General features: G+C 40.1%; 1 protein-coding gene across 1 annotated transcript in view; it reads right to left on the bottom strand.

Moving 5' to 3' along the window:
* The window catches only part of LOC116900828 (ankyrin repeat domain-containing protein 26-like), a 134572-nt gene that overhangs the window by 36583 nt on the left and 83590 nt on the right, over positions 1-14399 (bottom strand). The window contains 4 exon segments of the mRNA XM_032902532.1: positions 2405-2576; positions 3407-3620; positions 7836-7956; positions 8272-8305. Coding sequence (XP_032758423.1) covers positions 2405-2576; positions 3407-3620; positions 7836-7956; positions 8272-8305 — 541 coding nt within the window.

Here is a 14399-nt window from a genome sequence, read left to right as displayed (position 1 = left end):
CTTCCTCTACACAAAAGAGAAACAAGCCGAGAAAGAAATTAGGGAAACGACACCCTTCATAATAGACCCAAATAATATAAAGTACCTCTGTGTGACTTTAACCAAGCAAGTAAAAGATTTGTACAACAAGAACTTCAAGACTCTGAAGAAAGAAATTGAAGAAGACCTCAGAAAGATGGAAAGATCTCCCATGCTCATGGATTGGCAGGATTAATATAGTAAAAATGGCCATTTTTACCAAAAGCGATCTACAGATTCAATGCAATCCCCATCAAAATACCAATCAATTCTTCAAAGAGTTAGACAGAACAATTTGCAAATTCATCTGGAATAACAAAAACCCAGGATAGCTAAAACTATCCTCAACAATAAAAAAGGACTTCAGGGAATCACTATCCCTGAACTCAAGCAGTATTACAGAGCAATAGTGATAAAAAACTGCATGGTATTGGTACAGAGACAGACAGATAGACCAATGGAATAGAATTGAAGACCCAGAAATGAACCCACACCTATGGTCACTTGATTTTTTTTTGACAAAGGAGCCAAAACCATACAATGGAAAAAAGATAGCATTTTCAGCAAATGGTGCTGGTTCAACTGGAGGTCAACATGTAGAAGAATGCAGATCGATCCATGCTTATCACCCTGTACAAAGCTTAAGTCCAAGTGGATCAAGGACCTCCACATCAAACCAGACACACTCAAACTAATAGAAGAAAAACTAGGGAAGCATTTGGAACACATGGGCACTGGAAAAAATTTCCTGAACAAAACACCAATGGCTTATGCTCTAAGATCAAGAATCGGAAATGGGATCTCCTAAAACTACAAAGCTTCTGTAAGGCAAAGGACACTGTGGTTAGGGACAAAAGCGCAACCAACAGATTGGGAAAAGATCTTTACCAATCCTACAACAGATAGAGGCCTTATATCCAAAATATACAAAAGAACTCAAAAAAGACCACAGGGACAAATAACCCTATTAAAAATGGGGGTCAGAGCTGAACAAAGAATTCACAGCTGAGGAATGCCAAATGGCTGAGAAACACCTAAAGAAATGTTCAACATCTTTAGTCATAAGGGAAATGCAAATCAAAACAACCCTGAGATTTCACCTCACACCAGTGAGAATGGCTAAGATCAAAAACTCAGGTGACAGCAAATGCTGGCGAGGATGCGGAGAAAGAGGAACACTCCTCCATTGTTGGTGGGATTGCAGACTGGTACAACCATTCTGGAAATCAGTCTGGAGGTTCCTCAGAAAATTGGACATTGAACTGCCTGAGGATCCAGCTATACCTCTCTTGGGCATATACCCAAAAGATGCCCCAACATATAAAAAAAAAAGACACGTGCTCCACTATGTTCATCGCAGCCTTATTTATAATAGCCAGAAGCTGGAAAGAACCCAGATGCCCTTCAACAGAGAATGGATACAGAAAATGTGGTACATCTACACAATGGAATATTACTCAGCTATCAAAAACAACGACTTTAACGAAATTCATAGGCAAATGGTTGGAACTGGAAAATATCATCCTGAGTGAGCTAACCCAATCACAGAAAGACATACATGGTATGCACTCACTGATAAGTGGCTATTAGCCCAAATGCTTGAATTACCCTAGATGCCTAGAACAAATGAAGCTCAAGACGGATGATCAAAATGTGAATGCTTCACCCTTCTTTAGAAGGGGGAACAAGAATACCCTTGGCAGGAAGAGAGAGGCAAAGATTAAAACAGAGACTGAAGGAACACCCATTCAGAGCCTGCCCCACATGTGGCCCATACATATACAGCCACCCAATTAGACAAGATGGATGAAGCAAAGAAGTGCAGACCGACAGGAGCCGGATGTAGATCTCTCCTGAGAGACACAGCCAGAATACAGCAAATACAGAGGCGAATGCCAGCAGCAAACCACTGAACTGAGAACAGGACCCCCGTTGAAGGAATCAGAGAAAGAACTGGAAGAGCTTGAAGGGGCTTGAGACCCCATATGTACAACAATGCCAAGCAACCAGAGCTTCCAGGGACTAAGCCACTACCTAAAGACTATACATGGACTGACCCTGGACTCTGACCTCATAGGTAGCAATGAATATCCTAGTAAGAGCACCAGTGGAAGGGGGAAGCCCTGGGTCCTGCTAAGACTGAACCCCCAGTGAACTAGACTGTCGGGGGAGGCGGCAATGGGGAGGTGGGAGGGAACACCCATAAGGAAGGGGGGGGGAAGGGGATGTTAAGCCCGAAACCGGAAAGGGAATAACACTTTCAAATGTACATAAGAAATACTCAAGTTAATAAAAAAAAAAAAAAAAAAAAAAGGACTCCTGCACTAAACTGAGTAGCAATTATAAGTCACATTATTTAAACAAATGGAAAAGTAGGACTTTTAACCTTATTTATATCATTTCTGAGACGCTGCAACTCCATATCTTGTGCTTTGAGGCGCAGTTCAAATTGTTGCTTTTCTCTTGTGTACTGCTGCTCCCTTTCAGTTAATTGTTTCTTCATTTTTTCATAGCAACTATCAGCATTTCTTTGTTGCACTTCTTGTTTTTCAGCCGATCTGCAAATTGAACATGCAGACAACAAAATTTCATTTTGGTAAAGAATAAGTTCATTTTATTATATTTTATATGTACTCTTCCTTTACGGCATCATCCCTGCTTTCTCTGAAAAGCACATATGGAGTAGAAGGGTTGTAATTAAGGAGTGTTCAGGGAATTGACCCGTCTCTGTTACTAGCAATTCTGTGACTATAGAAAAGGATTTTTTAAAATTATTCAGAAAAGTGAAAAGTCGAGAATTGCACACATTTTTGTTGCTGCTGATAAATTATTGCTTTTTAAAAAATTCTAATAATGAGCTATTAGAATTATCAGAAAAATGAACCTTCTTATTGCTGCTTTGGAGAAAAACAGTATGAAAAATTACTTATTCCTTCAAAGACATCATGTGCTATACAAATTAAAATCTCACACTCACACACACACACACACACACACACACACACAAAGAGAGAGAGAGAAGGAGGGAGGGAAGGAGAGAGAGAGCGAGAGAGAGAGAGAGAGAGAGAGAGAGAGAGAGAGAGAGAGAGAGAGAGAGAGAGAGAGAGAGAGCGCAGAGAAAGAAGTTAAACCATTAACAATAGGCAAAGAAGACGTGAAAATACACATTTGCAAGGACACGGTCCTATACGCCAGTGTAATTCTAAAATTAAATGCCAACCCCGAAATCATTCAACCAATAAATTGGCTAATGAACTTTATAGACATTTCTCAAAATGAGAAACATGGAAGAAGTCCATGAGGTAACTCAGCACTTAAATATTTCCCTAAAACCTCTCTAGTCTGCCCCGACTGCTCCTTCACGCTGCTGCGGTGCGAGCAGCCCTACCCCACATCAGGGAGATCTAGCTGCTGCTCTTCGTTTTTGCTTCCGAGTTGCAGTTCTGCCTTTTCCGTCCCTCGTGGCTTCTTCAGCGCTTCGCTACCTTGGTTTCTCTTGCTCTTACTTTTCTCGAGAAGCAATTCTGAGTGACTTTGGTTCCGTTCCATTATCATTTTATACGATTGAACTGCGTCCTGGATTTCCAATGGTTTCCCAGAATCTGTATCAGGAAAGAGTGGGTAGGAATTAAACACATGGACACTTCCTGTGGACACGGGCTGTACCTTTTCATAGTCTGTCATTCACGGTAAACGACTGCAGACCCAGTGCCTACAGTCTGGAGTACTTATACTAAGATCTTCTGCTTTGAATGAACTACTTTCATTTAGTTTAAATCTGGTAGAGAAGACAAATAAAATGACTGATATGAATGTAGATATATTTCAAAGTAGAGTCCTAGGGTTCCACGGAATATCTTTTTTCTACTGGACACAGGAAGACCTTCCATAGAAAGAGACAGCTCTACTAGGAATGGAAAGGATGAATAGGAAACACTGGTCAGAAGGCGAAGAACATCCAATCTGGACAGTGGGCTGGGACTTTGCTACGATTCCTCTCTAGCCAAGGAGGAGAAATAGACTCTGATCTGTTATATGGAAACAAAGCACTACAGAGAATGTAAGAGCTGGGAGACGGGGAACAGGGCTGGGCCATGATATGTCTGCAGTCTGCAGTCAGCGACTCACAGCAGCTGTGGTTACCTGCAGAGACCGAGCTGTATGCACCGCATTGTTTTCTGAGGAGCTCCGGGCAGTTAATGGTCACTGGAGGAAGAGAGGGATTATTTCCCTGCGAGGGTGTGGCCACTAGAACATTGCCCTGTGCTCCAGTAAACAACCCCACATCCATGCTCACTCAAGCAAACCTAATTCAAATGTTTTAAGTCTTATAAAGAGGAACATAGAAAGGAAACTTGCTGGAGAGAAGGGATCCAGAGGAGGGGAGGAGGGTCATAAAGAAAGATAGAAGAAGGTGACCAAAATCAAATTACATTACACACATGCAAAAAATAATCCAAGAAGAGATAAAAAAAAATTGAAAAGGTGAAAACCAACATATACCAAACAAATGATGAGATGGCGTGCTTTGGGCATGGAGAATAGTTATCTTTGATAAGTAAATAAGTCTTCCCTGCTAATGTCTAGGTTCCCTGGCATGAGAGGTTATTGTGAAAAAAAAAAAAAACTGGTGTAGGTCAAACAGCATAATTGCTCATAGAAGAATGAAACTTGATCTTCATCTCTCATCCTGCACAGCATTCAACTCCAAACGGATCAGAGACCTCAACATAAGATCCAGCACTCTGGATCAGTCACCAGTGAAAGTGGGGACCATGCTTGAGCATATTGGCAAAGGAAAGGAATTTTGGAACAGGAGCCTGATAACCCAGGTGTTAAAACCAAAAACTGGTAAGTAGGATCTAAGAAAACTAAAAAGTTTCTGTACAGCACGGAACACTATCACTTCAGCAAAGAGGGAACTTACAGAATGAGAAAAATTATTAAGCATGTATGAGTAGTACCTAAAATATACAAAGACCTAAAAACAGGATATGAGGTTGGGGAGATGGGTCAGTGGTTATGACATGCTGCTCTTTCAAGGGTTTGAGTCCCGGCACCCATATAGCAGATGACAACCATGTGCAACTCCAGTTCCAGGGCACCCAGTATCTTTCTCTGGCCGTGAAGGAAGATGAGTTACAGCTACATAGGCAGGAAGGACACTGACACACATAAAATGAAAGTTTAATAGAAATGAGTTCTCAAAAGAGGAAACATAGAAGAGCAGTAAACATTTTTAAATGTTTAACATAATTACCTATCAGGGAAGTGCAAGTTAACTTGAGATTTCATCTTACTTCACTTAGAATGGCAATAAAGCAGCAGCAGCAGCAATGACAACAACAACAACAACAACAACTACTACTACTACTACTGGCATGGATGCAGGGGAAGAGAACACTTATTTACCCCTGGGATGAATGCAAACTAGTGTAGCTACTATGGAAATCAGTGAGGAAGTTCCTCAAAAAGTTAGAAGTAGAGCTCCCACATGATTCAGCTGTACCATATATCACACTATATATCATATACCATATATCTTAATACTATATCTACTATTGAGATAGAGTATCAACAATGTTCACTGATGTTTTATTCACAAGAGCTAGAAAATAGAAACAATTAAAAACTTTAAGGGAAGAGGAGAGAGGAGGAGGGGGAGAGTAGCCACGAGACAACACGGAAGCTGATGTTAAGATTCCATGCTGTACCTTTACAGGTGTTTATGAATGTTCTTAAGGGATGGATGTGTACAGGGCTTTGTATGTTTAGGTGGGCAATTATATCTTATCAATGGGATCAAAGGTGTTGTGTGTTCTTTCATGTAGCGATTTAAGTGTAAGAAAATGTGTGGTGGCTAGAGACACTGGGCTGCCGTGGAATTGGGATGTGCCAAGAAATATAGCAGATATCTTGGGGCACTGGGGTGTGGACCTAGTGAGGCAAAAGACAACAATACTTTTTTTATTTTTTATATTTTTACAACAACATAGGTAGCTAATGAAAACACTACAGACATTATTAGAACTTCTACGGAAATATTTACTGCTGTAGAATCTTACACACACACACACACACACACACACACACACACACACACACACACACAAACGAGAGAGAGAGAGAGAGAGAGAGAGAGAGAGAGAGAGAGAGAGAGAGACAGAGACAGAGACAGAGAGAGAGAGAGAGAGGAGAGGAGAGTGTTCTGTGGGGAGAGAGAGAGAGCGAGAGAGGGAGAGAGAGCAAGAGAGAGAGAGAGAGAGAGAGAGAGAGAGAGAGAGAGAGAGAGAGAGAGTTAAATGGAGTTCCCCTTTAACAACTGTGCCCCTACTAGATAGACACTGCAGGTTAATAAATATAAAGCTTGGTGCTAGAGACTGAGTAACAGTTTTGGAATTGTTAGCCAGTGAACTCCCATAAACCATAAACCACAAACATTACAAGTTACTGCCAATGCTGTGGTTGTCCTGCAGCATTTGACAGTAAAATCCTTTGCTGAAAACACCATGAAGTTGAGTCATAGAACATAGAGAAATTAAGCTATAACTTGCTGGAAGATTACAGGCTGGCTTTCATAGGGCTGGAGGGCTATGCTTGTTTCCATGGGAGAAAAGTAATCTTACCCACCATGAATCCTAAGAGCTAAAGATAACCCTGGCCTAGTAAGATATGCCCAGTGGTGCAACAGGGATATCACAGGAGCAGCTAATCACTCTCTGATTGGATGTAAGTCTTATTCCACAAGATGAAACCCACTTCTGGTACCATTACAGGGCTAAGAACCTGCAGTCAGAAATTCAGAGACCTTAGGAGAGAGCCTACTACTACTCTGCTGACTCAACATAGTATTAAATCTATTCATAATAACTTATTATTATAACTATAGGTTAATGCATTTCTCAATTCTCCCTGTTTTGGACAGAATTATAATAAGGGTGAGCAAAAATGTGTGCAGAGATATGTTGAAAAATGTGTTAGCTGATTTAAAGTTGTATATTTTGTGGCTGTAGACAAATCAGCTGCAAACAAAATGTAGCAATTAAAAATGTTTTGTTCTTTTTGTTTGTTTTGTTCTTTGTTTTGTTCTTTTGAGACAGAATTTCTCTGTGTAGCCCTGGCTGTCCTGGCTCTGCAAACCAGGCTGGCCTCGAACTCAAGAGATTCACTTGTCTCTGCCTCCTGAGTGCTGGGATAAAAAGCTTGTGCCCAGCATTGCCCAGAAAAATTTGGCAATTGTTAATAAGCAATCAATTTTCTCACTGCAAAGGTAGAAATCGAAGATGACATCAGAAGGAGTGGGTGCTCATACTCACGGGATATTAGAATTTATATTACAAAACAGACATATGTCTGAAAATGATAATAAAGTAGTACAATCTTTTCCAAAACCCTGATGAGATTTTTAACAGGATGAGGTAAAAAGTTAGAATGTAGAAGGAATACAAGTGGTCAAGGTAGTCTCAGGGAGCAGTGTTAAGGCTGACCTACAGCAAAGCTACAGAGTCATGGTAACAAGAACAGTATGGCACCAGCACAGCAGAAGGACACCCTGCAGGAATAGAATGTGGTCCCGGAAATGGACACAACCTCCTAGAGATTCTTTTACTTTTGACAGTTTCCAAAAATGTGACTTAGTGAGAAGCCAACCTCTTCAAAAATGTACAAGGAAAATAGAAGGTTAACCTGCATCCCTACGTCTCACACTACACCAAAAAATATAAATAGATAAAAGTCCTCATGGACAGGCCAAATTCTGACTTTGAAGATTGCCTCGGTATTTTACCAAAGGTCTTAGGTTTATGCAGTGGCCTTACCTTTATAGTTCATTTGAAGTTGGTTAACTATCATCAGTATGTTGTCATAATCAGGCAAATCATCGTCCTCAGAGAGGGATTCGGATAACTGGTCATCCATAGAATCCACGTATTTTAGAGCCTGTAAAATAAACAATAGAACCTTGGAAAGTCCTCAAATACTTATACTACATGATAAAGGTGCCAAAATATCTGACCTATCCATCTTTTTATGATTATAATTTCTCATAGATACGAAAGAATGTGGTTATCAAGGATTATCAATGACTAGTATTTGCCATTATTTGAACTTTTCAATATAAATTTCACTAGATAACAAAAGATTCTAGACTTTTCCACCTTAGTTTCTATCATGTATTTCCCCTGCATTTCATACTATGTCAGTTCATTTGTAAATTATTGATTGAGATTCTGTTTTAAATTTGTTTTACAATACCTTATTCTTTCCGTCGGATGTTTTCTTATTCAGCCTACAAAGAAGAGAAAAGTTTCTGCTCAACATTCAAATATGAAAAGAACAGATAATATTGAAAACTACCGTATTTATAGAAATCACAAGCATTTGTTATTTCTCCTATTCAAAAATTCATAAATTACTTCAAATGTGATAAACTTCTACAAGTGAGATTCAGTAAAATACAAAGTAACATGGAAAACATTTTTTTTACTAAAACTATACAGATAAATTCTGAGCAAACATTCTGAGAGCAAATGCAACAAGAAAATATAATATTATTAGTTCTGTTTTATGAAAAGAAATATGTTGACTTTCATTATTACCATTTTCTATAAAAATAAATCTTTATAGATGCTAACCACAATTGAAAAGCAATCTATAAGTACCCAAAGAAGGAAATCCTCTTGTAGTGAAGATAGGAGTTACCTTGGTAGAGACCTTCACTGCAATCTAAATTCGATTTAATTCTTCACAATGATTATATGACAGGACTGACAGTATTTTATAAATGAAAGGAGTAGACTAAGAAAGACCTATGCACAAATAGAACATCAGTGGCAGAATGAATTCAAACCCAAGAATGCCAGCTATAGGTTTCTTATTACTTTGTGAACATTGTATCTGACTTCAATTATTTTAGTTCAAACAATGGTAGGTAAATTTAAATTATTATTATATTTCTTTTTTTAGTGGCTATTTTATTTATTTGCATTTCAAATGTTATCTCCTTTCCCAGTTTCCCCTCTGGAAACCCTCCTAACCTATCCTCCCCCTGCTTCTATGAGGGTGCTCCCCCACCCACCCACCCAATTCCTGACTCCCCACTCTGTCATTCCCCTACACTGGGGCATCGAGCTTTCCCAGGACCAAGGGCCTCTCCTCCCATTGATGTCCTTTTTTTTTTCCTGTTATAAAGTGATTTTATTAAATTGATTTAAACATACTGTAGGTCAAATAATATTTTTGAAGATAACAATTATGGACTTTAAAGCTTGACATAAAATTAGTAGCTTCAAAAGTGTTAGTTGTATCCCCCAGCAACAGCATGATAAAATAATTCAACTATGTAGAAATATAGAACTCTAGGACTAGCTGGAAGTTGGGAAATCATTTAGTCCAGTGTCCTCATTCTGTGAGAAAACTAGACCTGAAGACTAAGCAATTTTCCCAAGCTTATATACCTAGTAGTAATAAAGCTAGAAATCACACCAATTTTCCCTAAATTAAAATTCTATTGATGATATTTCAACTGGCTCTCTATCAACTAAATCTATCCAGGCTTTTCTCTAATGCTCCACACTGTTGTGACACGGAAGTGTAAGACACTACAGGAAATTGCTGTGGTGGCTGTGAGGCCAGGAAGGGGCTTTGTTAGCCAATAGCCCTCTGAGGAAAGGTGGCAGACAGTGACCAGTGGGCTAAAGGCTTGCCTGAAGGTGTCTACATAGAAACACACAGTGACAGATTCATTCTTAAACCCCACCCACTCCCACTATGTGCTCCTGCAAAGCCCTCTATGCACCAAGGCTTCAGTTTTACAAAAAACCTCTTCCAGCCAAACACCAAAAAAACAAAACAAAACAAAACAACAACAAAACCCAAAAAAACAAAAAACAAAAAAACCCCAAGCAAAGCAGTCTCAATTTCTAACCATCTGGGAAGTTCTTTATCCAGTCTTAGATGGCTGGCAGAAGCCACCAGACCAGTCACCCACTTCAAATTTACAGGTCATTAGTTTCCCCAGAGACTTCCTGAGCAAAGGACTGCATGTGGGAGACAGAGAATGGGGAAGAGAAGGAAACGGAACTGGGAGCTTTGTGTAGGTGTCACTGGGGACTTTTGGTCTTCTCAACATCCCTTGAGTTCTTCCATGAGTTTTACCATCAGTCAATAGAAATAGAAATAAACACAGCAGGCCCATGAATGCTAGCCATTAACAGCTCATGGCTCAGCACCTCCCTCCCCACACACCTCCTCCAGCACCCGCATCTCCTCCCCAGAGCCAGCAGCACCTGTGCTGTGTACTGTCATTGCTCCCGTCACCTGACCCCAGCACCTTCAGCGCAGAGTTCCTGACTCTTGCTACCTGGCCCCCCACCCCCCTCTACGTATCATCCTAGTTTCTCATAGCACTTAATCACTGTCGCAAACTACATTATTTATGTGTCAACTCACTTATCCCGTCTCCCCCAGAGGTGAATTTCATGACCCAGTGGCATTCCTGGCACCCAGTACATGCCTGACACCCAAGAGGTGTTCAATAAATAGTGAATGAATGAGTGGATCAGTAATGCACACTCATGCCTAAAAAGAACTGTATGTGATTCATGATGATGCCTACACGTTATTGCCTGAGATGACAGATTCATCCTCAGTGACTCCCCAGTCAGCCCTCTCAAGGCTTTCCTAGCTAGTAGGGAATCCCACCACTTAAAAAAGGAGCCTGAGAGGGTCACCCTTGAAGTTGGCAAGCTCAGTTTACTTGCTCCTTCCTCCCTGATATATATATATATTCAACTACTTTTTAAAAAAAATTCAAGTTGGAGCATGTGACAAAGCCACTAGGAAATAAGTCTAACTTAGAGACACAGTGATCCGCAGAGTCCACGAAACTAAGGAAAAGCCCCAGGGCATGTCCACCTGCCAATGACTCCTGATCAGCTGAGTGAGTGCACATTGTGACTTCCTAAAATCTAAAATGGAGTCTAATGCCATCCAGGAAGGGGTAAGTAAGTGTTATAGGTACTCTGAGGACATAAGGTAAAGTGGATTCAGAAATAACGGGATATATGGAAAGCTATGTCAGGGTTGAGTCAAATGGCAACCTAGAAATACCAGGACTCGGCCTGCACGGGAGCTGTCCATCTTTAAATGCACTGACGGGTAGGTGGACTTGAACAGAGGAAGGAGCATGAGCTCCAAGAGTGTCTGGCGCTGCCTGGAAGCACAGCACAAACGGGCGACTGAGCGAGCGGCTGAGCGAGGCTCATGGGTTTGGAGTATTACTTTAACTGCTGTGACATGTCGCCAGAGTCTCAGGAAACACCACACCCGTGACAGGGACACAAGGCTCCATCTTGGGCACATACAGAGAATTCTGAGTTCAGAAAAACACAACTTCACCTAAAGCTCCTCAGAAAGAATGTTTCCTGGGGACTGCTCTGGCTGTTCCTGGGTTCCATGTAGGTGAATTCGAGGTTTCCTTCCTAGTGGCACTTACGGGTTTAAGATTTTTAATTCTTAGCAAAACATTTTTATATAACTGATATTTTGAGATGGTTTCTCTCCTTGGTGTGAACTCTCCTCCCATTGATGTCCTACAAGGCCATCCTCTGCTACACATGCAGCTAAAGCCATGGGTCCGTCCATGTGTACTCTTTGGATGGTGGTTTAGTTCCTGGGAGCTCTGGGGGGTCTGGTTGGTTGATATTATTGTTCCTCCTATGGGTTGCAAACCCCTTCAGCTCCTTCATTCTTTTTTAAACTCCTCAACTGGGGAACCCCATGATCAGTCCAATGGTTAGCTGCAAGCATTTGCCTCTTTATTTGTCAGACTCTGACAGAACCTCTCAGGAGACAGCTATATCAGGTTCCTGTCAGCAAGCACTTCTTGGCATCCAAAACAGTGTCTGGGTTTGATGGCTGTAGATGGAATGGATTCCCACAAATGGGGTGGTCTCTGGATGGCCTTTCCTTCAATCTCCACTCCCCACTGTGTCTTCATAGATCCTCCCTTGAATATTTTGTTCCCCCACCTAAGAAGGACTAAAGCATCCACACTTTTGTCATTCATCTTGAGCTTCATGTGATCTGTAGATTGTATCTTTGGTAATCTGAGCTTTTAGGCTAATATCCACTTATCAGTGAATGCATACCATGAGTATATTTTTTGTGATTGGATTATCTCACTCAGGATGATATTTTCTAATTCTATCAATTTGCCTAAGAATTTCATGAAGTCATTGTTTTTAATAATGTTAGTAGTCATTGGGTAAATGTACCACATTTTCTGTATCCATTCCTCTGTTGAAAGACATCTGGATTATTTCTAGTTCCTGACTATTATAAATAAAACTGCTATGAACATGGTGCACCAGAACATATGTTCTTGTTATATGTTGGAGCATCTTTAGGGTATATGCCCAGGAGAGGTATAGCTGGGTCCTCAGGCAGTACTATGTCCAATTTTCTGAGGAACTGCAAGACTGATTTCCAGAATGGTTGTACCAGCTTGCAATCCCACCAACAATGGAGGAGTGTTCCCCTTTCTCCACATCCTCGCCAGCATTTGCTGTCACCTGAGTTTTTGATCTTAGCTATTCTCACTGGTGTGAGGTGGAATCTCAGGGTTGTTTTGATTTGCATTTCTCTAGTGACTAAGGATGTTGAGCATTTCTTTAGATGTTTCACAGCCATTCAGTATTCCTTGGCTGAGAATTCTTTGTTTAGCTCTGTACCCCATTTTTAATTATTTGGTTCTCTGGAGCTTTTTGAGTTATTTGTATATTTTGGATATTAGCCCTCTATCAGATGTAAAGATCTTTTCCCAATCCGTTGGTTGCCATTTTGGCCTATTGACAATATCTTTTGCCTTACAGAAGCTTTGCAATTTTAAGAGGTCCCATTTGTCGATTCTTGATCCTAAAGCATAAGCCATTGGTGTTTTGTTCAGGAAATTTTCCCCAGTGTCCATGTGTTCAATCAAGGCTCTTCCTCCACTTTCTCTTCTGTTAGTTTCAGTATATCTGGTTTTATGTTGAGGTCTTTGAGCCACTTGGACTTGAGTTTTGTAGAAGGACATAAGAATGGATCAATTTACATTCTTCTCCATGCTGATCTCCAGTTGAACTAGCACCATTTGCTGAAAATGCTATCTTTTTTCCACTGGATTGTTTTAGCTCCTTGGTCAAAGATCAAGTGACCATAGGTGTGTGGGTTCTTTCTGGGTCTTCAATTCTTTTCCATTGATTCACCTGCCTATTTTTGTACCAATACTATGCAGTTTTTATCATGATTGCTCTGTAATACAGCTTGAGGTCAGGAATGGTGATTCCCCCAGAAGTTCCTTTATTGTTGAGAATAGTTTTCGCTATCCTGGGTTTTTTGTTATTCCAAATGAATTTGCAAATTGCTTTTTCTAATTCTATGAAGAATTGAGTTGGAGTTTTGATGGGGATTGCATTGAATCTGTAGATTGTTTTCAGAAAGATGCCCATTTTTGCTATATTAATCCTGCCAATGCATGAGCAAGGGAGGTCTTTCCATCTTCTGAGATCTTCGATTTCTTTCTTCAGAGACTTGAGTGTCCTTGTCATAGAGATCTTTCACTTGCTTGCTTAGAGTCACACCAATGTATTTTATATTGTTTGTGAGTATTGTGAAAGGTGTTGTTCCTCTAATTTCTTTTTCAGCCTGTTTATTCTTTGAGTAGAGGAAGGCTATTGATTTACATTAATCTTATATCCAGTCACTTTGCTGAAGTTGTTTATAAGGTTTAGGAGTTCTCTGGTGGAATTTTTGTATTACTTAAATATACTATCATATCATCTGCAAATAGTGATATTTAGACTTCTTCCTTTCCAATTTGTATCCCTTTGACTTCTTTTTGTTGTCTGATTGTTCTCGCTAGGACTTCGAGTACTCTACTGAGTAGGTAGGGAGAGAGTGGGCAGAGTTGTCTAGTCCCTGATTTTAGTGAGATTGCTTCAAGTTTCTCTCCATTTATTTTGTTTTTGGCTACTGGTTTGCTGTATATTGCTTTTACTATGTTTAGATATGGGTCTTGACTGAATTTCAGATCTTTCCAAGACTTTTAGCATGAAGGGGTGTTGAATTTTGTCAAATGCTTTCTCAATATCTAATGAGATGATCATGTGGTTTTTTTCTTTGAGTTTGTTTATATAGTAGATTACATTGATGGATTTCTGTATATCGAACCATTCTTGCATCCCTGGGATGAAGCCTACTTGATCATGGTGAATGATCATTTTGATGTGTTCTTTGATTCAGTTTGCAAGAATTTTATTGAGTATTTTTGCATTAATATTCATGAGAAAAATTGGCCTGAAGTCCTCTTTCTTTGTAGGGTCTTTGTGTGGTTTAGGTTT

This window comes from Rattus rattus, chromosome 5 (assembly GCF_011064425.1).
Source record: "Rattus rattus isolate New Zealand chromosome 5, Rrattus_CSIRO_v1, whole genome shotgun sequence".
NCBI classification, from domain to species: Eukaryota; Metazoa; Chordata; class Mammalia; order Rodentia; family Muridae; genus Rattus; species Rattus rattus.
Note: the sequence above shows the minus strand (reverse complement) of the source record. Positions and strands in the feature narration are given on the sequence as shown.